At 40.4% G+C, this 23,839-nt stretch overlaps 1 protein-coding gene across 1 annotated transcript in view; it reads right to left on the bottom strand.

Annotated features, from left to right (window-relative positions):
• The window catches only part of pcgf3 (polycomb group ring finger 3), a 35,472-nt gene extending 27,441 nt beyond the window's left edge, over positions 1-8,031 (bottom strand). The window contains exons 1-2 of the mRNA XM_022760341.1: positions 7,962-8,031; positions 2,393-2,510 (exon numbers count right to left, since the gene is read on the bottom strand). Of these exons, the coding sequence (XP_022616062.1) occupies positions 2,393-2,510; positions 7,962-7,976 (133 nt within the window). The 5' untranslated portion in view covers positions 7,977-8,031. The remainder of the gene's footprint in view (positions 1-2,392; positions 2,511-7,961) is intronic.
• Positions 8,032-23,839: the final 15,808 nt, after the last annotated feature.

Consider the following 23,839-nt stretch of genomic DNA (forward strand, 5'->3'; position numbering starts at 1 on the left):
CTTTTTCATTCACTGTCATGCTTAACTCGTTCATTTCCTCTTCGTCTTTTCCTCCTCCTGCAAAGTGCTTTGTAACTTCTGCTTTGAAAAATGCTGTATGAAGAATATACTCATTCATACTTAAGGATAATTAGAAACCAAAACACAGAGCGACTCGAGTCCAACTGCGGGACAGCCTTCAATCTCTTGCTCACTAATCAGAATTCACAACCAAAGTGCTTGTTTATTCAACTGTTCAAACCCATCAAAAACACTTTTAATTGTTAATCATGTTCATATTCCAAATAATAACTCACAGCTTCAGAAAACAGATCCATGTGTTGTTTATGAGTTTTCATTTTTGAACTGAAGCCCAGTGTTAAATCATTTTTATTTCTCTCTTTCTCCCTTTTGAAGAATGTAGGATTTGTTTGCTTACAGTATGAAAACGTATTCATTACTGATGGTTTATGGGCACAGCCTGTCTGCGTTTAACACAGAGAACAGAACGCGTTATCATTTCTGCGTCGGTGCAAACTATTTCCATGCATCATAAAGCACACGACCACAACAGCTGTACGAGCTCTGTTTGACTATCATATCTGGTGGTTTTCCACACGGCTTGTCACCGATGTCAAACAGCGACCTGAGCAGTCTGTTAAAGACAGAGCTGCCCTGCAGGCCTTTCACTGCTCGGCTTACTGCGCCTTGCACCTTGGCCTGTGACAAATAAAACTTTGAACTGCTGTTTAGTGGCAGCATCAATTACACCTGAAATATAAAATACAATAATACAATAATATATTGGGCAGTTTGTCCAACAATATCACTACTACACTGCAGGTTTACTGTCCTTCTCTACCAGTGTTAGCAGTAAGAGCAGAGATATTTCAGCAACAGATTTACTGTGAAAAGTTTCTACAACTCCCTTTAGTGAGTCTCTACTCACTGAAATAATTAGTAAAGTTCTTAATTCTGGACACAGCTATAAAGAAAATAGGTAACTTTGAATTTTTTTTAGCAGTAAAAAAAAGTAAAAAAAAGAAAGAAAAAAGCCGGCCGAACCATTTGCTGCATGTCATTCTCCTACTCTCTCCCTGAACTTCCTCTCTCTCTCTCTCTCTCTCTCTCTACTGGTTCTATCTAATAAAGGCATAAAATGACCAAAAAAATAACTTACAAAAGGAGTTTTCAGAAGAGTCAGAATAGAAAACAATGAGTGCAATGAGATGGGATTTAAACTGCCGCAACAAACATCAAGAAATCCAATTTAACCCAATTAAAATCTGTCTACAAAATTTAAGAACATTTAATATTTAAGTCCACAGCTGCCTGTCCTCTGTTGAACCAGCCAGAAAGAAAAGAATATGTGGGCAGTTGCACAAACGTCTCACACGTCTTGGAAGAGAATTACAGTAAGGATCTTAACAGTCAATCCCACACCCAGTGTAAATATTCTAAATTGGTTATAATGACAGAACAGGAGTCATTTTGTCTCTGAAACTACATGGTAATAACTGACAGCCAATTAGTCAAGTTAACTTTGTTGAGACTGCACTCATACGTGCAGAAAATGTTATAATTACACTGAATAAATCTTAACTGAACATCAGCAACAAAGAGGGATTAAACTTGACTGAGGACGAGATGGTTTTGCATAATAAAAACACTTTTTAATAAGATTTTTACCCTCTTTCGGGTGCTTGTGCAACTGTTAACAGATTTCATGAAATTCTTCTTCTACTAAAGAAAAGACTGTGTATTTTTAACTCTAAAGATTCTTCATGCAATCAGCTTTTAGGCTACAGGAATTACAGCCATTGTAATTCAGCAATGTATTTCCTAAGACCCAGCTAATGATGAAGCACCTTCATCTGACGGATAATGAAAGTGCAGATTAAATATCAGTGACTGTTTGTTCACCTGAGAGAGAACTTTATAATGAAGTTATGGGGGAGACTTTGCTGTACAGAAATAGAAAAGGAAAGAAACATCAAGTTCTAGGTTGAAAAGTCTAAAACTCCCACACACACACACACACACACACACACACACACAACTGTAGTGCACATACAGCCAGAGCTACAGACAGATGAAGGCCCTCATATGTGGTGGTGAAGCAGACTTCACAGACTGAAGGCAGTGCTTTAAGTCAAAGAGCAGCTAGGAACAGAGCTGCACGGATCACAGAGGAATCGCTCTGCCTCCAGGATTCTTCCCATTGAGGATAAATCCTGGAGGCAACACCTCCTGAGCCGAGATAACCCAGGGAGACAAATGCAGCCAAGTGTGCGCCGAATAAACAAGAAAACTGATGAGAAACAAGAGAATTCGCAACAAAGGCTGGAAGACAACAGATGAGATGAGGTGAGGACGCAGAGAGAGGGGAGCCGCTGTGTGAGGAGGGACCTACAGGTGTGTAAGCACTCGGTGACGGTGGTGGCGTCGATCAGGTAGCCCTCACACAGACGACATGTGATGTGGGCGTTGATGTGACACAGCTTTATCTTCCTCGTCAGCATGTCGGGGTTCTGAGGGGAGAAAGAAGAAGAAAAAAACATTAAGACAAGTAGAAGCAGAGTAATATACAGGCCGTGTAGAAACAATCTGAGCAGACTCGGATATTGGAATTCAACAATACACCTTTAACATTAAGTATGTACACATTTACATGTCCTAATAATAACAACATATAACTAATAATAGTTTATTTTGCAAATGCTTCTACAAAACCTGAAGGTGACATTTTTTTGTGGATATTTCTTAATGTCATAAAGAAAAATTCAGAAACTATTTTCTAACATTATCTATGAGTAAAGGGATATAAAGAGAATCCAAAAGACCATAAACTATTCTGTTATTTGCCTTTATTTATATGCAAACACTAAGAAGGTGCCACATGGAAATATTTGGTTTTCCCCCTCTTTATTAAATTATTGTTCATCTACAACTTATATATTAACAATATATTAACTTATATTGTTTCTTTTTTGACGTTATTTTAAAGGAAGGTCACAGGTTCACTGTTTGACTGGGAGACTGACATGAAGGTAGAGTTGTAACCACGTCACCAGAAGGCTGCAGGTCTAATCTTTGCAGTGGCTTAATTGTCCCACTGAAGTCTGCAGACATCACAATGCACCACTTCCTGTTCGCTCACTGCTCTACAATTACAGCCAAAAGGCTAAACTGTACGTTGCGTAACGTCACAGATGTGAAAATAAAGGAGGTCAAAACCATTTCTGAAAACGCAGTGAGCAGGTTGCAACATGTGGCCACAAGGACGGTAAGAAACCAAATATTAAAATCTTTAATGGTTTTTAATTGTAGCTTAACTTAATATAGCCGCATTTCATCAGGGGTATTCAATTAAAACTCAAAGAGGTCCAAAATTTCCTAAAGCTAAAACTTTGGTCGGGGACACAATAAATTGCTTGAGTAAAAGCTTGTCTTTCCATTTTTCTTCCTCATGGTCAACTCCAGCAGTTGAACAGTCAACCAAATCATCTCACGTCTTAACAACTGAACGTTAACACGATCTTTTCTTTTTCTTTCCCCACTTTTTTCTCTTACGTTGTCTCTACGACGAGACTAAACTCTCAATAATTTATGGCTTATACGTCTGGGTCAGGATCTGGACCTGGTCCACCTACTAAGTGACCTGTGGACTAGACATCTATTATGATGATCGATTTATCGTTTCAGTAATTTTTCAAATATTCTCATGTTCCAGCCTCTTAGGTTCGCAGATTTTCTCTTTTTTGTCACTGTAAACAGAAATGTATGTTTGTCTGACAAAGACTGAGAAACTGCGATGGACATTTTGTCACTATTTTCTTACATTTTAAAGCTCCATATTTTCCACTTCTCCTGTGTTTTATTTGAAGTGTTGATCCATAAGAAGATATATTTGTGGTTTTAAGAATCAAAAACCATCTCAGTGTAGTTTTACATCTCCTCTCTCAGGCTCCTCTCTGGAGCTGTAGTAACAACAGGTCGGACCTGTTTTCTGTTTTGAAATTTAGCAGATTTCACATAAACACTCAGAGAAACCAAATCCTGCAAGGTTAGATGGTGGGTCCAGGTGGGCGGGGCTTGTGGCATGGCTCAGAGCAGTGATGGCTTTGTCGTGACATCACAAAGTTAAAGAGGTCCTGACGTCATCCTGTCCTTAATATAGAACCCAAAATAAACTGCAGATTAACTGATTATTACTATAGTCGTTACCTGCAGCCCCATGTGAGTGCACCAGGCACAGACTGTCACAACTCCACCAAATATAAGATATATCCCTTAATTATATGAAGGTTAATCAAACGCACTGGACATTATAAACCAGTTTAACAAGTCACTTCACCTCTAAACATGTATATATGTCAGACCGCAGGCAATATCGCCATTAAACAAAAGCCACAGCAGGTACAATCCTGCCAGCAGCAGTAATATACTCATCATCACAACAAGGAATATTACTGCAGTGTTTAATGTCAGCCAGCGCAGCTTCATTGTTTCCTACGCCCCTTCTCATTGCGCTCAGGGAGCTACTTAGCTTTCACTCCTGCTTTTATGCCAAACACAGCTGCTGCATCTCCGGTGTCTTCACCCTCTGCTTCTGAGCCTCTTTGAAGAAAACTTTTAAGAGTCTATACTGCAGCACTGGTGGACTGTTTGATGCTGCCGCTTCATCACGGCTCTGCTCTCTACTCTGACTCTTACCCGAGACAAAATCACTGATAGAGGGCAGGTAGTAGTCATTTACTGTCTGCAGTGACGCCTCATTGCCAATTTCAAACCACAGGTGGAGACCGTGAGCTGTGATACAATGAGTCCTGAGCTGAACGCATACCTGCTCCATCACAGTCTGACGAGCGTGGAGAACAGGCTGCGGCAGGCAGCTCGGCTGGTGATTCATGCTTTGAAAGAGGCGCGTGATGCTGAAAGCGGTGATTTGCTTTACAGAAGCTAAAGCATGTTGAGTAAGTGAATGACTAACTGTGATTTCAAGTCAGCGGGAGTCCACTCAGTTCTCACCGAGCTGAGCAAACACAGAAACTCAGCCCATGTGCGGAGGGTCTGTCAACAGGAGGTGGAGACTCTGAGGTTACAACCAAAAGTGCTGATTTTGTTAACTGCGTTTCCTCCCAGTCCACTGTTGATGTTCTACAGGTCACAGATAAATACCAATTAATTCATACTGTACACGCTCTTACACCTACAACTTGACAAACTCATACACTAGAACTGCAACGATTAATCAATTAGTGGATCAACACAGAATGCAACTATTTTGATAATCAAATAATAATGTGAGTCACTTTTTAGGCGAAAATGTAAAATATTTGTTGTTTCAAACTTAAGAAATGTGAGGATTTGATGCTTTTCTTTGTCACACATGACAGTAAACTGAACAGCTTTGGGTTTTGAACAAGAAGAAGCTGAAGATGTCACTTTGGTCAGTGGGAAATCATAACTGTAATTCTTTTTTACTGTTTTCTGGTTATTTTAAAGATGAAACGATTCATTGAAAAATAAGTTCATCATACAAAATAACAGGCTCAGACACAGGTGCATTAACAGGAGACACTGACTGAAAACACAAATCAACAAGAGAGGAATCCTTCAAGTGACACTGAACAATGACCGGGGGCCCCAAACCCTCAGGAGCCCAGGTGACTCCAGGTTTACCTCGAGGCAACTGGTTTCTGTTTATGATAAATGTGAGCTTGTTATTGCTCATAATTAACTGACAGGTAAGAATTAACTGCAAATTTCTTACTTTTGTATTCACCACTAAATCGCATTATAAACTGACATGAGGAAGACTTGTGCCAAGGACTGCAACTAAAGTATATTTTCATTATTGATTACGCTGCCAAATATATTCTAAATTAATCATCAAGTCTATGAGAATAGTGAAATTAATAGTGAAATTTTGTTTTAAAAAAATGACTGAAACAATAAATTGATTATCAAAATAGTTACAGGTTAATTTTCTGTCGATTGATGAATTGATGAATAGACTACTCGTTGCAGCTCTTCTTGTGCCCACATAGCACTTAAATGAAACGGGGCACCCCTGGGTGGTAGCAGAAGTCCAGCAGTCTCCAATAGTCTTTCAATTAAAATTCAAGGACTTGTGTCAAGTCATAAGCAGTTAACTGTGTTTTTCAATGCGAGATTGTGTCAATAGTATGACTCTTCTTATACGTTCTAACCGCTGCTGCAACTGTGTCTCAGCTCATGCTCAGCGGCTCACTGATGCTCTCGTTCCCTCTCTGTCTTCATGAAGTCTCACACTCTGCTTTACTCAGGCAGTTCCTCACCATGTGGAGCCATGTTGCATTAGGCAAAACCAAAACTGAGAAAGCCGTGGTGGTCATGGGTTATTTCTGTTCCTTGTTCATGGAATTGGCATTAACTGGAAATCACAAGTGTGCTCAGTTTCGCAGTGTGGTCTATCTAAGCTGTTTATTTTTAATAATACAAATGTGATATGAATCATTTAACATTTTACTGATATTGCACATTACACAGGTTTGTTGTGTACTGTATGTCATGAATGACTGTTCATGTGCTTGGGTGAGATTATGATTACTTCAGTTTTTTGGATGTATTTAAATCCACTCCACAAATTCTTGCGTCGTCATCATCATTTTTACACAGATTTTTTATATACAAGATAAAAAAAAATACATAAAATGAGAAAGTACTAAAATCTTGTGATGAACCAGTGGAGGAACAAACTGATTTAGAGGTAACAGTCAGTCATCATGGAGCTGCTGGCTGTGCCTAAAGATCTCAGGTGACTGGATGAAATCAGTGAGTATTAAAGGTCACAGATGTCCAAAAATGTCACGCTTTAAAAAGCATCACCCTCATAACCCGACACCAGACTGTTGTTTATGGCCTTTCTGTTCATCTCTGGCAGGGACAACTTTAAAAAAATTCAATAAGAACGTCTGAGCTGTGTTTTTAAACAGAACTTTTCTTTTGATGACGGTGGAGGTGAACTTTCAGTATCGGCTCAGACACCCCGAGGAGACGGCTCAGCTGCCTGGCTCCGGCCGTGGTCTGACTCCAGGACTCCAAAGATGTTTATCAGACCATTAATTTAATTTATTGGTGTTTTATTTCTACCCGTCTTTCTCTAGAAGTGACTGTCTCCGTCTCCACCATCCGTCAAATCAACTCTTCTTTAACTAGTTTGTTTTCTCTGGATTTCAGAGCAGCTTTGACACAAAAGACTCGGAGGTCAATTTTAATGTTTCAGTTTAGCTCATTTAACAATAAGATGCGATTATTATACACGTGTTCCCCACAGAGACGACACATAACCCAGGTTTCCAGTGGAGTGAACACACAGTAACTGACCACTGTCTCGCAGCCAAATGATCAGATGTGAAATTACACCCGGCTAACAGTTCAGATAATGGATGGTTGTGTCCGGTGAATAAGACACTGAGACAGCCAACATCCATCATTGTCGAGGCTCCAACGGGTTCTGAAAAACCACACTGATTGCTAAAACTGGACACTGAGGTAGATACAAAGAAGATAAAGACACCTGATGAATGCAGATGTTATGATCTTTATCTTTGTAGATGGACGAGATACAAATCTTTTAGTTCGTTTTTTAAATTGAAAAGCTCTGGACATTGGAGTGGTGTAGTTTCAGCTTCTAAAATCAGTATTTATCAAGCTAAATTCAAATGTTAAACTTTTGTTTCTCTCTTATTAACTCAATTATGATTCTTAAGTAACACACTGCTATGCTACAGCATCAATATTTGGGATCCACGTAATGATAAACAGGAAATTCTTTACTGAAGTTTACCCCAAGACCACGTCTACCAGCACCAGAGAGACACAAAACACAGTTATTGACCCATGTCCATTAAATGGCTCAAAGTGTTGGTAACTCATTTTCCTTTTGTTTTGGAGGCTATGAAAGCACCAACAGGAACTCTGTGGGTGGTTCTTACCCCTAATACCGCCATGCGTCGACTGTGGATGGTGCAGCAGCCACGTCTCTTCCTGCGGTTGTGCGGCCGACAGCGTTAGCTCCTCATCATGAAGAGCCGCTCATTGGAGCCTAAAGAGGAGAGAGGGGAGAGTTAGTAACCTGTGTTGTAATTTAGTGGCAGCGAAGTCAGAAAGCAGGCAACAATGGCTGCCCTCAAAACCTAAATAAAGCCCCGTACATACAGTGGATATTACAAATGCTGACAGCAAATAGTGATTCAATTTATAGCCAGTTCAGAAACACACTTATTTGCTTCTTCGAGTTAGGAGTTAGGTGAAAGATTTAATCCCATTCTCATGTCTGCCCATTAAATACGAAGCTACTGACAGCAACTGGTTTGCTTGGTCCTAACAGCTGGTCCCAAAACCTGGCAACCAGCAACCCCAGAGCTCACCAATTAACATGCTATATCTAGTTTGTTTGATCCATATCAAAACCAAAGTGGAAAAACAACTTTGTACGAACGATTCGCTGTGTTACAGGGATTATGTGTCTGACTGTTTGCCAGGCAGCCAGCACAGACTCCAGGAAGCTGCTAGTCCTGGCCAAGAAATAGCCTGTCACAAAACACCCCCATAACATTTTTACACTTACACAAATATAATTTACACAATTTTTTTGTACAAGTTAAATACACAAGATATTTAATGAATTGTGAGTTTTAGAGATGCTGGTATATGAACTTTGGTACCTTTAGACAGAGCCATGCTAGCCTCATTATGCTAAGCTAATGCTGGCCTTTCACCAAACAACTTTTCAAGCAATTTCACAGACAAATTTCCAATGACGGAATAAAATCATGAGAGCTTTGCAAGAGTTGTGTTGTGCGTTCCTGTCATCTCGATAAAATCAAACATTTTTAATATCATCCCAAGTTTTTAGTCTTGGCTCATGCAAATACAATCCTCTACAAATCCTCTAGCACCAAACAGGAAGTGTGCATGATGGGAAATAATCTCAAAGGAATCTAGTCTTGCGAACAGTGACCCTGCAAGATACCCTGTCTTAAATCTAGACTAAAAACTCTGACGACACTTTTTCTTTAGATGTGAAAGGGTGTCAGACTTTAGTCTTTTTAAGAGCCTTTTCAAAATCCTTTGGTAGGGTTAAGCTAACTGGCTAAATCCAGCTAAATATTTGCCATAAAAACAGGAAGTGATATCAGTCTTCTAATCTAACTCTCTGTAAGTGTATTTCTCAAAATGTTGAACTATTCCTTAAAATAAAAGCTTTAAATGTGGTTTGGTTTTGGTGAGTAACCTACAGAGAGTCAAACTACAAAGGAAACAATACTTCACTGTGCCACCCACGGTGTTTGACTGACAGGCCAAATACCACAGCAATGAATCCTGGGCAAGAAAAAACAAACAGATGAGGACCTCATGTATCACCGCTTTGACACACGAGTTACACAAGTGTTCCTGAAAGTTGTGGCCGTCCTCCACAGAGGGCGACAGATTTCTGCCTCCCAGCCGGGGCAGCAGTGACGAGTCGTGCCATCACTTTGTGTGAGTCATCGCTTAATTGTAGGAGTCCGACCACTCCAGTCACGATGGGCGAGGGAATGCCAGGCGAACACCCACAACTGCTTCATCCTCCTCCAAACACAAACACACACACACACACACACAGCCTTTAAAGTCTCCAGTGACCACACTAAGTTTGCCAACCTGCCTCTGTCTGCTCATCAGACCGTGAAATTAACCCAGTTAGTCGACAGAGATGAAATGTGGCAGGGGTTGCTGAGGACACACACTGTACTGCTGCCTATTAGAGCAGCCGTCACACACTGATGAGCTTCAAACAGATGTTATCGTCACATGACGCCGGGTGACTCCTCTGTGATGCAGTGGTTTATACTCGTGCGTCGGCGGGGTTGAGCTGAGGTCACTCTCTCACACCAAGCGTGGTCAAAACAGTTGTTTTAAACTCGGGAACGTTTCCTCTTTTTGTTTGGTTTGCTCAGACAGGTGTGAGAACACAAACCGTCTGCACTGAAAACTAAATGTTAAAAGGTTTGTAGATATGGCAAAAAAAAACATTGTCAACACATGTTGACATCTGCTTTCAAGCTGTAACTTGTGCTTGAAAAGTTCAAGATGTCAACAAGAGCAAATGTGGGATGGAAACGAGGTGAAATGAGCAGAGGCACTTTCTCTAGAGGAATTCGAATCTGTCGTGTTCGGCTAAAATTACAATGAGATGGAAAGTCAGATCGCTCCTAATGAGCTGCACTGCATGGCCAGAAATACCGTGACACCTGAACATAACACCCACGTGTGACTGTTTGGGATCTCATTCCAAAAAAATGGGCGTTAATCTGCTGCTACAACGGCCTCCACTCCTCTGCTCCAGCTGACGGTGAGTGATGAGGTGTGGCTATAAAGGTGTTTCATGAGGTTGAGGTCAGTTACTCCACATCGAACGGAAAATTATTTCTTCATGGAACTCGATTAATCATATTGTTTATTAAATGTCAGAAAATAGCTGTTTCCTTCAGTCCAAAACCTAAAAATATTTCGTTTACTTTCAAATAGTGCGAAAGAAATACAACAAATCCTCAGATTTTAGAAGCTTTAAGAGGAATTTTTGCTTGGAAAATATCTAAAAACAGTGAATCACAAAAAATAGTTGGCAATGAATTTTGTCGATAAAACAACTCGATTAATAGACTAATTCTTGCAGCTGTTGTCCACACTCTTTAGGCCATGTGGTGTATTTGTGAGCCTGTGTGAATTTCATTTGACTAAATGAACTAAATATTAAAATGTGACACAGTCAGTTTTACACTCTTGTTTGAACAGATGAAGAAGAACTCCAGTTGGGATTTCAACCTTATTTCAGAGGCCACACAGGCTTGGGCGATTTTCAAGTGGATTTTTTAAATAATACATTATTATATTATTGTACTTTATGTTTCAGGTATAAGCGATGCTGCTGAAGTTTCATTTGTCACATAAGTGGAGTAAGCAAAGCAGTGAAATGAGGGTCGGACTTGCACATGGTGGGAAATATCGCAATATTCAATATTATCCAATTTCGGCCCACGTCTAGTGCCACATGCGAATTAATTCAGCAAATTATCGTTGTGGTTTTGAGGACTTTGTAAAGACAAATTACCTTCAGACAGACTGGAGATGTTTTCTTTGCAACAGACATTTGTTCACCGTCTGTTCTCTGCAGCAGTGGTGTTTGTGCTGCTGAACCACTGCTGGATGACTGGAGGGAGAAGACTGGAGGCAACGTATATATAAAAAGATAAAACCCTGTCTTGAGTTCAGTTCAGGTCAGTTCAGTTCTTAACTGAGGCTGCTGCATTCTGGGTCATTTGAGGCTACCAGCGATATGAAAGCCAGCAAAGCACACTACTCAGACATCTGCCATCAAAGAAAGGATGCATTCACCATCACACTGGAAAACTCCTGCTGTCAGTCAGATATTACGGACGTCCCGTTGGCTGTGTAAAGATGCAAACCAAGTAACTGTAAAGAATCAGTATCAGGTCAGCTGAGGATATTCACTACAAGTAAAACCTCTCTCTAATCAGGTTTCCATCCAAATGTAGCACGAATTTCAACCCAATTTCCTGGCTGTCTGAGCGGTTTATCATCTGCTCATGTCAAGTCAGTAAACGTCACTGGCTGATAGTTAAGTTTAAAGTGGTTGCTGTGGTTTGTCCGGTCACAGTGTCTGCAGCCTTCTGGAGACAAACTAGAATTGTTTATCGCTCTGCCTCTCTTCTGCTTTCTCTTCCCTGTTTAATGACTCTACACATAAACTTCAGCAGGACGTCAGATATTAATCTTGGTTGCAGCAGAGCAGACACATTTTTACCACAGCTCCAGTTTGATTTTTTTCACTGATACTGAAATATGTGTTTCAATAGAGACGAGTACAGCAATTTTAACCGGGTTAAAGATGATCAAATGTTGTGATTAAAGCTCAAAATTGAGACTATATTGAAACATTTACAGAAACACATTAGGGCTGCAATTAATGATTACTGTCATTATCAATTCACCTGTCAATCTTCTTTTTTTTTTGGGGCTCATTTGGTCTATACAATATCAGAAAGCAGTGAAAAATGTCTACACGTTTACTCAAGACTCCAAGTTGATGTCTTCAAATGTCTTAAACTCAAAGAAAATTTAATTTACATTAAACAAGTTGAAGGAAACCAGCAACTACTCACATATGGCCAGCTGCAACTAGAGAATTTAAACTTGAAAAATGACCAAAATGTTTATTAAAGTTTATGACAATTCATTTTCTGAATGAATTAATGGACAAATTGTTGCAGCTCTAAAACAAAAAATGTATCCAAGCATCCACAGAGGGACGATTTAAATATCATAATAATAATAATTAAGAAATTATCTTAAATGACCCAAACGACAGATATCAAGTGAGATCATCACATCAAAGTAAATCTGGCGTCTGATTCGTGGATGTGTTCCCACTCCGCTGGCCTCTTTGTCATGCGGTAGTGATTCACCATGAGACTGTGCAGATCATCATCCACCCACTGAAATCTGCCGAGTGGCAACGGTTTCCCACAAACCCACAGACAGACTCATTCACATTCACACCATCAACACCTCCAGAAACCAGCCGCTCTGGTTTTATCAATCAGGTTCTACAACCAGAGAAAACAACTGCAGAAATCTCATCGCAGCTGACGTGCATTTGTTCATGTTTTGGGTGATTAAATCAGCAAGAAAAACAACAAGTTACATTAGGTAAAGTCTGTAGAACGTAAATGTAAAGAGGATGTGACTGTAAACACACAGTGATGTTAATGCTTAGAGTCCTATGATGTAGTTCTTTAAATAGCTCCAGGAAAAACACTTTCTGAAACTTCAGATACTAGCTCTTTAAGATTTAAGTTGATGAATATTTAGAAATAATCTCAACGTCCAACATATGGCTTGATGCCATTTATTGAGGCTTAAAGAGAAGTTCTCATGGTGACATGTATGTTTGCTGGATATCTGAGATATCTCATCACTCCCTGCTGCAGAGGTTGTAGCTTACTCATCCTCTAACCCTGTGGTTTCCAACCTGGAGCTCAGGGGAACCCCCCCCCCCCAAAAGGGAGTCACAATATAAGTTTTTTGTTTGTTTCAAAATCACATTCCTTCTCATTAGACAAGACACTATGTCCACAGTGAGGCTGTGGTAATATGACATGCAAACAAACTTGTCACCAATCGGCCAAATGCTTCAGCCTGATTTATGCCGCCTGTTCAGGAGGAGGTGCAGGTTTAAGAGATTTCATCAGAGTAGATGAAAATAAAATTGGCCTATGAGGCTACCTGATCTGATCTGTTTGAGGATGTTTATTCATTCAATCATAAAAATGTTACCACGGAGTAAAAAGACGTTTACAGACTTTCACACCAAAGAGCTTCAAGGCCTTCTGTTGGAAATCTGCATATAAAATTTGTTAGTGGTTTTATTAAGTCACTACATACCTGCTTTTAAACATGTTCACATGCACGCTATAGCTAATTCAAGTTCCTTCCTTTGAGTGTTGTTTGTGCACATCAAATTAACACTACGCCTCCACAAGATGCAGTTCAGCACACGCATGAGTGGGTCAGCATCAGAAATTAAGGTCAGCATCAGTTTTGGATTGTATAGTTTTCAATCCCCCAGTTACACACTAAGTACACAGAGTGTGTGAACAATGAAGCTGACGTTGCGCTCGTCGTCTTCGTGTAAGAAAATATCAGCAGCACGGCTGCAAATGATGTTTCTATGATAGAAATAAAGAGGGAGTGATTTCACATGAGACAAGATGCTAAATGGTTATGCATGGCTATGAGAGACAGTCATGTGACAGCCATGACAGAATAATATTACAGCCTGCAGTAAGTGATGTTACACAGCTGGGTGATACTGGACAATGGCCTGAGTGAAGATCCTGAGGAAACTGTAAAGAGAGAAGGGTTTTTCTTAACTACTGTAAGTGGCTGAGCTGAAATATAATTAAAAACAGTTTAATGAAATCCATGTTTCTCTCTTTAGATCTAATATAACTCCCAGCATTCCTTTACAAATGGTCACAACAGGCTAAAAAAGGATAAATGACATTACTGCTGCTACACTGACAAAACACTGGGAGTGATTCACAACAATTAGTTTAACCTGAGCCAATTCATATCAAAATGCATGTTTTAAATCCACTTAAAATTAATTTTACACAATTACACAGCAAAATTGTGGCTCCTGCCCACACCTGTTGAACTCGTGACTCTGGGTAGAAGCATGAGCTAAATGCTAATGCTAAATGTTAAACAGTTTGAGGACTGATCTGGTTTCTGCTCCAGCTGCCTCTTTGAAAGGCAGAAATAGCATCGCAGGTGAAACGTGACGGTTTAAATGCTCTGACTTTCTCTCGGGTTGAAAGGTTTGTCAGCGTTCGTGACCTCTGAGAGGAGAGGGAGTGTATCACATGACCTTTCTCACCAGTATGTTCCCGGTTACAGTCTGCCAAATAGCACAAATTTATACTCCACAATAACACATTTACTGCTATTATTTCATGTGGTAAAAAAAGCTGCATAAATTTATATAAAGTGCGAGAAAATGGTGAATTTGGGGGAAAAAAACACTGCTACAACAGGATATCTGCAAATTTAAGAACTCTTTTTAAAAAAATATTTAACACTATATGAAGAAAAAGAAGCTATTTCATGAACTGAATTGTGTCCAGAAAGTAAAATTCAGAGCACAATATCCAGTTGGCAGCATTTCAGTGCTGGACAAACTGTATCCTGTGCACTGATTGTTGTAAAAACCTCTTTGTGGCCACAATCACAAGGAGACCCAAAGCAACAGCTCAAGCCAACAAACACAACTCCAGAATCCTTGAGAAACAGGAACAGAAACGAATGTCTTGTCAACAGGCCAGAGACGCTGGGAAATACCAGAACTGACAGCCTCCGTTCGGCATTTCATCACTTTTTATGGCAGCGCAGGAAGTCCGAACCAACTGCGGTGTACCTGCCAGAGCAGGTGGCAGCTGGGAGACACAGACAGAGATTTAGCAGCAGTGGCTATTGGTTGTTGTAAATGTCAGCTTCCTTTTAATAAATAGGAAAGACCTGCAATTAATGTGCAGAAAGAAGTAGAAGCAATCCTGCACACGGCTCTGTGTATCGATGTTAACTTTTAGGACCTGATACTGATTTTCTAAACTTAGTTACCTTCATTCTGAGGCAATAAAAAATAAAAAAATCAGTTTAATTTAGACCTGAATCAAACAGTATCGACTCAGAGTTGAATCACAAGCTAATCAGATCGCCACTAATTTATCTGAATCATTTTTATTGTCAGGTTGTGGAGCTAAATACACTTTGTCAAATCATGTTAGAGACACGGACACAGACCTCGAATTCTGCACTGGATGGTTAATAAGGCTGCTGTGGTAGTCAGTGTTACTGGTTACACGGTGTACACACCAATTACATAACTCACTCACCAGCACCGCTGTCTTTTTGCTTTTGTTTTCAATAAATATAAAACCCCTTTGGTTCATTTTCATGTCTCAGATGTGAAAAAAAACTAATTTGTAAAAAAAAGTAGTTTTCAATACTCAGTCAGACGTTACAGATATAAACTCAAAGCGTCCGGTTATATATTGTGATTGGCTGGTGATCATGGTCCCAGTCCTATCACGTGCACAGTGCACGCTCTCAGATAGACAGACGGGGGATGGCAAAAACTTAATGGATTTTTTTTCCACCAGTGCGACAGGATTTCTCGGGTCCGTTATCAATGTGTGTGAGAGAAAAACAGGGAGAGGAGAAGGCTGAGTGACCCGATCCACTGCACACTGCACGAAACACAAAAGATCTTTTATGTCATTGTAAGTACAAAAATATTTTACTTTCATTTTCAGACAAATTAGACTATGACAGCGACATAACAGGTACATGAGGGATAGAGCAATGTTCTCTCAGACAGATAAAATAAATAAAAAATGATAAAATGCATCACCAAATACACTTTGGTCATTAATATCCCTGGGCCAAGTAAAGTCTATGTGTGGGAGTCTAACCACGTGGCGAGAGGAGAGCTGACCAAAATGGTGAATTTGATGTCAAAGAAGGAAGCAGAAGCACTTATTTGGCAATGTTTCAGATTTAAACCCAGAGCTAAAAGGAAACCTGAAAGCTTTGATGAGTCAATCTGCAAACTGTCTGATAAAAAGGTGGCAACATCTGGAGGTAACACTTCTAATCTACAGATGTTGAGCCGACACGTGTAACACCGGTGTTGTCCCGAGTTTACTATCCAGTGGGAAAATTTAAATACCATTGCATCCCTAACGCCTCACCTGCAAAAAAGTGAATTTACAGGCTTAAAGAAACTGACTGACATCTTTCTTTATGCAGCCAAATATTATAAATACTAATCCTCAATCAGACGACTCACTCCATCCTTAGACCATTGATTCGGATTGTAAAATGTGGTGTAGTGACAAGACACTGCTACTGCCACACAGCAGCTTCCCCTGCACTCACCGACTTAAAGCCAGTAATATAATGTAATTGATGCCTTCACCAAAGCAAACACACTGATACACGTCCTGAGGATTCAGCCAAGTCTGAAGATTAACAACATTTGCAGTCAATCATGAGCTGAACAACTGTCTCTGTAGCTGATAAGTACACGCACAGGCAAACACACACACACACACACACACACACACACCACAAAGAGAGCCCCTGTTGGCCTGCCTGTGGGTATTGGAGTGTTTGGCCTCCGTATAAGTTGGCTGCCAGCTGGAGCGACGGACACTGAAGGCCTGCACCAGTGGACGGAGCCAGGAGGAGAGGCCTCTGCTTGTTGTGGAGGCTTTGGCTTCACTTCAAAACACACACACACACACACACACACACACACACACACACACACACACACACACACACACACACACACTCGCAGGCCACACACGCTTAGACTCATAACAAAAAAATGCACACAAAGTACACAAAAAAAATGGAAATGCGCTTCTTGTCCAAGTTCGCACAAAAGCGTCCACACATCCACCGTCACACACACAGTTATTGTCTCCTCTTAATTCTCTTTGATGGCCCTCAATCCTCCTGCCAGGACTCGGTGCCTGGGGAAATCAGTCAGACAATAGACGCGATCCAAAGAGAAGCAGACTGCAGCAGGCCAGGAGGCCGCGCCGATGCCAAGAAGCAGCAACACTTGAATAATTGAGCTTTGAGTTTAGGTTGTGAGGGCCAGCAGTGGAGTTAGTGAAGCTAATGTGTAATACGCCTCACAGGTCAGACAAAAACACAGAGAACAGGGTCCAAAGCAGAAACTTAGAGCATTTTTACATTCAAATTTGAGGTGTAAATTCAACTGAAGAGCGGCGGATTAAACATCGCGTATCGGAGGAGGTCGACAGATGTGACAAAATGTTCTCCTGACGCAGTCGTGCGCTGTATGATACAGAACTGGTAGTCAAGGCTAAAGATGTTTTTCTTCTTTGTGACTCGGAGCTAAAAGTGTTTGAGAGTGAGCAGCAGTGAGGAGGAAGATACTGAAGACAGTACATGGAGTACTTCTCCGTGTCAGCAAGTCTCTCCCAGAGGCAGCGAGCAAGAGGAGCCAAGATTCACACGTCTGATCACACTGACAAGATACAAAGTTAAACCACCAGACACAAAACTTTACTCGACTTTTCCAGGTAAAATTTCAGAGGTGAAAATCAATCTGAAGAAACAGACAGTGGTTGGAACCAGCTGTACATAAACATTTTTTTTTCATGTTTGTTCATCAGGGAACAAAAGAGCTGAGCTCCCCAACAGAACAAATGTGGACTGTTGTCAGACTCTGACAAGACAAGAGTAAAGACGAGGATTAATGTTTAATACAACAGGATGGGTGAAGTTCAACAGGTTTGATTATTAATCTAAAGTCACAGCTTCAATGATTCAACCGACAGAAAAATAATCAGCAATTACTTAGATAAAAAGTTACTAAAAAGATTAGTTGGTTAAGATAAATGCTCTGAATCGATTCACAAATGCCCAAAATGCATTTTTCACATAACAGAAGTTAATAACATTATGTTGATGGATCAGTGCTGCACCAAAATATGCTGCTTTTTGGATGACATGACTAAATAATTAGCTTCATAAGACAAAGGTGAACCGACCTGCAGACGAATGTTAGCGGACTGGAAACTCCAACCAGCTGCGGTGAGGCAGAGAAAGCAACTCGTCCATAGTCGGTTTCATTTCATTATTTTTCATACAACACAGTAAGTTAATGCACTTCAAATAAAAAAAAAAAAAAAAACCTCAGACACCTTCCTCTGCTTCTCCTTTTAGTCAGTTACTGATCAAGAGCAGTTAGCTGAAATGAGTTATGTTTAACTTGCATCTCAAGTCAGTGGTTTGCCCCACAGTGCTCTGTACAAAGAGCCAAAATATAGCCCCCCCCCCACCCCCCCTTCTTTGTTAATGAACTAAGAATCGATACTGAATCAAATCGTGATGCGGTGAATAGGAATCTACCGTGAGCTTTCCAAAGAGTCCCTCCACTTCTGCTTTTCTTTGCTCTGTGTTCTTTAACTAAATATCTCACTGGGTTTCAGACAAGCCGTTAGAACACCTTTCACTATTTTCTGAGATTTTATAGGCGAAACTTTATTCATTAAAAACGGGGATTGTTCATTGCAGCACACTTTCAGCCCTGGATATGAGACAATTACACAACCTGGATCACACAAAATCATTTGCAAAGCCTGCACCGGGATTACAGCACAGTGCTGAGCAGGAATGTCAGGACTTGCTTTTTTTCTTTTCTCAGTCACCTTAAGCGTTCATGCTAAGTTGTGCAGCCACTAGCTCTCCACAGTCGACTTCAAGCATCTTTGTGATCACTGAGTTTATGTCTGAAAGACGACATTACGTTAATTCTATAGATACCGCTAATTTATTAGGTGTTTTTTTCTAATCATCCCTTTTCAGTTGAGGCATTTTGATGTGAGCAGACATAACTGTGTTAAACTCAGGCCAGGAGCAGAGTTACAGAACTCCTCTTAATGTTGATCCACACACACACACACACAAGTTTTACCACGTCCTTCGGCCTGTGTTTCCCCGATGCACCCAAACGGGTTTGTTATGTTATTTAATAAAATCTCAAACCAATGTCACGACTCAGTCTCTTCTTTATCAACCTGTGTGTCCATGTCAGAAGCACAAGGTCGCAGCAGTGACGCAGGCCTCCTCTGGTTTCAGCTGTCTGGTTGAGCACCTTTCTATGAAGGTCAGAATAATCCTGTTATTGATTAGAAGAATCAATAACAGAATGTAGAGCTCCTGTTTACTGACTTTTAGGATCCAACATGATTTCCAAAAAAAAAAAAAAAAAAAAAACAACAAAAAAAAATCAAATACAGCCAGAGATTAGACAGTGGAAAAACAACCTGTTTAAAGCCCATTCAGAGTGCTTATCTCCGTGTTTAAACATGTTGTGCTGCTTGAAGTAGGATGAGACGCATTTGCGAAAGATTTACAAGGAGCTGTGTGTATTTCCCAAGTGTGGAGATAAAACTGTGCGGACTGGTGGTGGTTTTTATCTCCAACATCTTTTGTAGTCATGTGCGGCTCCAAAAGGGATGAGCCAAATTGATCCTGGAGGGGAAGCTGGGTAAATTACAGCAGTGACACTATGTGGGTTAGTAGTTTACTGGCTCCACGGGCAGGAGACAGCGTTCATGCTAAAAGGGTTAGGGATTCCCATCGGAGCCACTCGTACGCATACACTCATGACACTGCAAGGAGCTTTGGATAAATGTTTCCACTAAATGGCATGTGCCATTAGCATGGCCAAATGGGCTTGTTGGGCAGCTCTTTCCCAGCTATCAGAGGCGGGCGCTATAACGGAGCGTGCGGTGGTCCCGCTGCGCAGAAAGAGACGCCAGCAGAGCCTTACGTAAGCAGACGATATCAAAGAGTAAACAGGCTTAACACCCAGAGGCTCAGGGCACACTGGCCACCCTGATAGCACAAAGACAAAAGAGATAAAGCTTCAAATAAGGAACAGAGGCTCTGAAGAAATCTGTTGAAACATGCTGGCCACTCTCTACCTCTCCCTCTCTTTCCCTGTCTGCTAGAAAATATACTGAGTGCTGGTAATTATATTGTTTTATACCAGCTTAATTAACTAAACCTCAATCAGTTTAATTTTTGTTTACCAACTACATTACCTTTTCAGTTGGGTTTGTGTTAACTGTACAACCTCCACATGTTTGTTCGTCATGAATAAATCTTTTAATATCGTTGGTAGTTGAAGCTGCACTAATCAATTAAACAGCTCCAATTAACCAACTGTAAACTACCTGTCCTGCACTTTACTGCAGACGGAGTCAAAATGCTAAATACAGTGAAGCATGAAGCAGTTAAAGAGCCAGACACCAGAACAAATGGAGAGTGAATATATGACATCCTAAATTAATGCTACTGTTACTCCGTCTCTTACGTGTGTAAATAGGCAAATGTTTGCAAACACATTTACACTGTAACAACTTCATAAGGTGATAATATTTGGCTACTGTCTCTAAAGCGTGTTGCTCGGGTTGTGCTGCTAGACGGTAAACTGCAGTCAGAGCGATCACTGAAAGCTTATGCCTTTGCCAATATGAAGACGATATTTAATGAATGTATTCATTATTATTAGTAGTAATATTAAAATGTATATTGCCCCATCATTGTTTCACGCCGGCATCCCCACACATATAACCAATGCTTGCAACACTGACACTTTTCGGCTTAGCATGGTTTTAACTATCACTTTTGGTCCTAACAGGGGAAGTGAAATGGACACTCAACACGAGAGAGAGGGAGGGAGAGAGAGAGAGAGAGAGAGAGAGAGAGAGAGAGAGAGAGAGAGAATAAGATTGTCCAGCCCTCGTCTGTGCCCTTTAAAGACACCACCTGTCAATTTAACTGCGATTAGTTCAACTCTTCTCTTTCAGTTTTCCACAGGTTGAGTTTGTGCCTCCACTGCACATAAATCCCCTTCAGTTTATTCCAAACGAACAAGTATTGTCAGTGGAAACATAAAATGCATCACATCCCACAGGGACCGGACTGTGGAACGATGTGCTACACGCCGGGTGTTTACACAGCCGATGAGACAGCTCCTGTGAACCTGCCACAGGCTGCATCTAAACTGCTTTACATCAAGGAGTAAAAAGACAATATGAAGGATTATTGAGGATGTTTCCAAAGGTCAGCGTCTTGATCATGTGACTTCACAGCTGTGTTAATGATAACGGCTGGGGCCCTTAATCAACCACACCTATTAGCTGTAGTAAACCCAAACTGCAAACACTGATAACATCTCGTGAACTTAACCGACTTCTTCTCTGGTGGTTAAAGACTGATTCAGATCTGATACGTGCCGTTCTCATTTTCTGTCTGTGAGAAGTAGAAAACATCACGTCCAAACGTTGTTGGGGTTTGCATGACATCTTCACCATTAAGCCTTAAGAATCATTATTACTCAGTGGTCAATTTGGCGTGCATGCAATCCACTAAACAGACAACTGATAGCAATAAACAGTCAACTTTAATTAAGTCATTAAAAACAAGTAATGAGCGGTGCTGACTGCAGCTCCCGTAGTGAGGACAGACAAGGGGATAACAAGCAACGCAGCTGCAAAAGCTCAAATTATTCTGTTCACAGAAACTAAAAACTTCTTCAACTGTCAAATTATTGAATAAAGCTCTCAAGACACTGCAGCTGTTCTACGAAATACAAGATGATAAAAGGCTTTATGACACCCAAGAACACTCATTATCACAGACATGAAGGCCGTCAGATAACACTGCACTTTTCAAGTAATCATTATGATGCAGTATAGAAAAAGATGATTATGAAGTTCCTGTCTTACAATCCAGTATTTATCATGCCGTAGCAGATAGCTAACTAACAGCAGCTTGAATTACAAATGAACCTCAGTCAACGACACCATCGACCTCTGGACAGCTGTTTGTCATGAGTGGATTAAATAAAAAGGGGCGGTCAGAAGATTGAACGCATCCGTCGTTTCCTCAAAGAAACGTCAAATATTTCCGCTCTGCTTTCAATTTGCAGCAGTAAAGCCAGGCTTTGGTGGAACAACGTAATCCTGGCTACATGTTGTCAAGATGCAAAGCAGCTCTTCTCCATCCCAGATAATCATCCTCGGGACCACCAGCAGCCGGGCCAAATGGTGCTGTTTTTTTTTTTGTTTTTTTTTTGGGGGGGGGGGGGGGGTTTGGCTGCAGCTGGTGTATTAACCACGTGTAGTTCACCAGTAGCACTAGAGGGAAACCAACTGGCCTCTTTTCTGATCTAAGAAGCCTCTTGTTCAGTGAAATATTTTGGCAATATGGACACATGGAAGCATCAACCACTTCAAAGGGTGAACAGATATTTTCCAACTCTCACAGCTGCATGGAAACAGTTCAGTTACATTTCAAATGATCTACTTGTACGAGCTTTGCTATGATGGAAAAATGTAAATATAGTCTGTAAATGTTTTGAAAATTAATGTAATTTTTCCTCAAAACTAGAGTTATCACCTCGTGGTTTTCTGCCTCCGCCACTCACACTATTGTCAGGTTACATCCTTGTTTATACAGAGTCATATAAATTATGTGTTTTGTGAGGTCACACTGACCTTTGACCACGAAAATCTAATCAGTTCACCCTTGAGTCCAAGTGAGCGATTGTACCAAATCTGAAGGAATTCCCTCAAGGCGTTACACAGAAATTGCGTTCAAAAGGCCAAAACCACATTTTGTGAGGTCACCACAACCTTGACCTCTGACCTTTGACCACCAAAGTCTAATCAGTTTGTCCTTGGGTCCAAGTGAATGTTTGTGCCAAATTTTAAGATGTTGCGTCAAGGTGTTACTGAGATATCGTTTCCACAAGAATGGGACAGGCAGACATACTGTAGCTCTGGCCGTCGCGGAGAAATAAAAAAATAAAATAACATACACCCTTTAAGTTATATATCATTTTTATATACAATTTTTTAAGATCTGAGTTATGACTGCACTCGACACAGACCACACTCACACTCATCTTGTTAGTCTCACTTTTCCAGTTTGAGTCATTTTGAGACGCTTCAGGACGTCACAATGAGCTGACATGATTTTATCATCACTGCAGGGTTTCCTTTACTGATACAAGAGGCAGACAAAAACTACTTAAAGCTGCAACAATTACTCGATTAATCGATAAACTGATCGACAGAACTTCTGCAACTGGGCTTGTGTCGATATTTGATAATACTGAATATCGCTTTATTTCCCACTATATGCAATATGTTTCATAATATCAGGGGGGAAAAGTGTGACCCTCATTTCATTGTTTTGCTTAGTGTAAATGTATGTGACAAATAAAACTTTGAACTGCAAGCCTATCGGCAACTATTATGATAAACTATTAATCATTTCCATTATTTTTCAAGTTTTCATTTTCTCTAATGTGAGGATTTACCGTTTCTTTGTTTTATATCCTTGTAAAGTGAATATCTTTGTGTTTTTGACTGTTGATCAGACAAAACAAGAATCATCAAAAGGTCACTGTGGACTCTGGAAATCTGTGATGGACATTTTTCTTTATTTTCCGATGATATTTTGAAGCAATTCATTGATTTGGGAAAATAAATGATAAATGAGAATTATCATTAGCTGCATTCATATGATAAACCTTAACTTCAGACTCTTGTGTATTGTGTGGCCAGCAGCTGGTAATTATCAAACTCACAGTACATGCAGACACACATCCCACATTAAGGCTTCT

Source organism: Seriola dumerili, unplaced genomic scaffold, assembly GCF_002260705.1.
Source record: "Seriola dumerili isolate Sdu_G_001 unplaced genomic scaffold, Sdu_1.0 BDQW01000331.1, whole genome shotgun sequence".
NCBI classification, from domain to species: domain Eukaryota; kingdom Metazoa; phylum Chordata; class Actinopteri; order Carangiformes; family Carangidae; genus Seriola; species Seriola dumerili.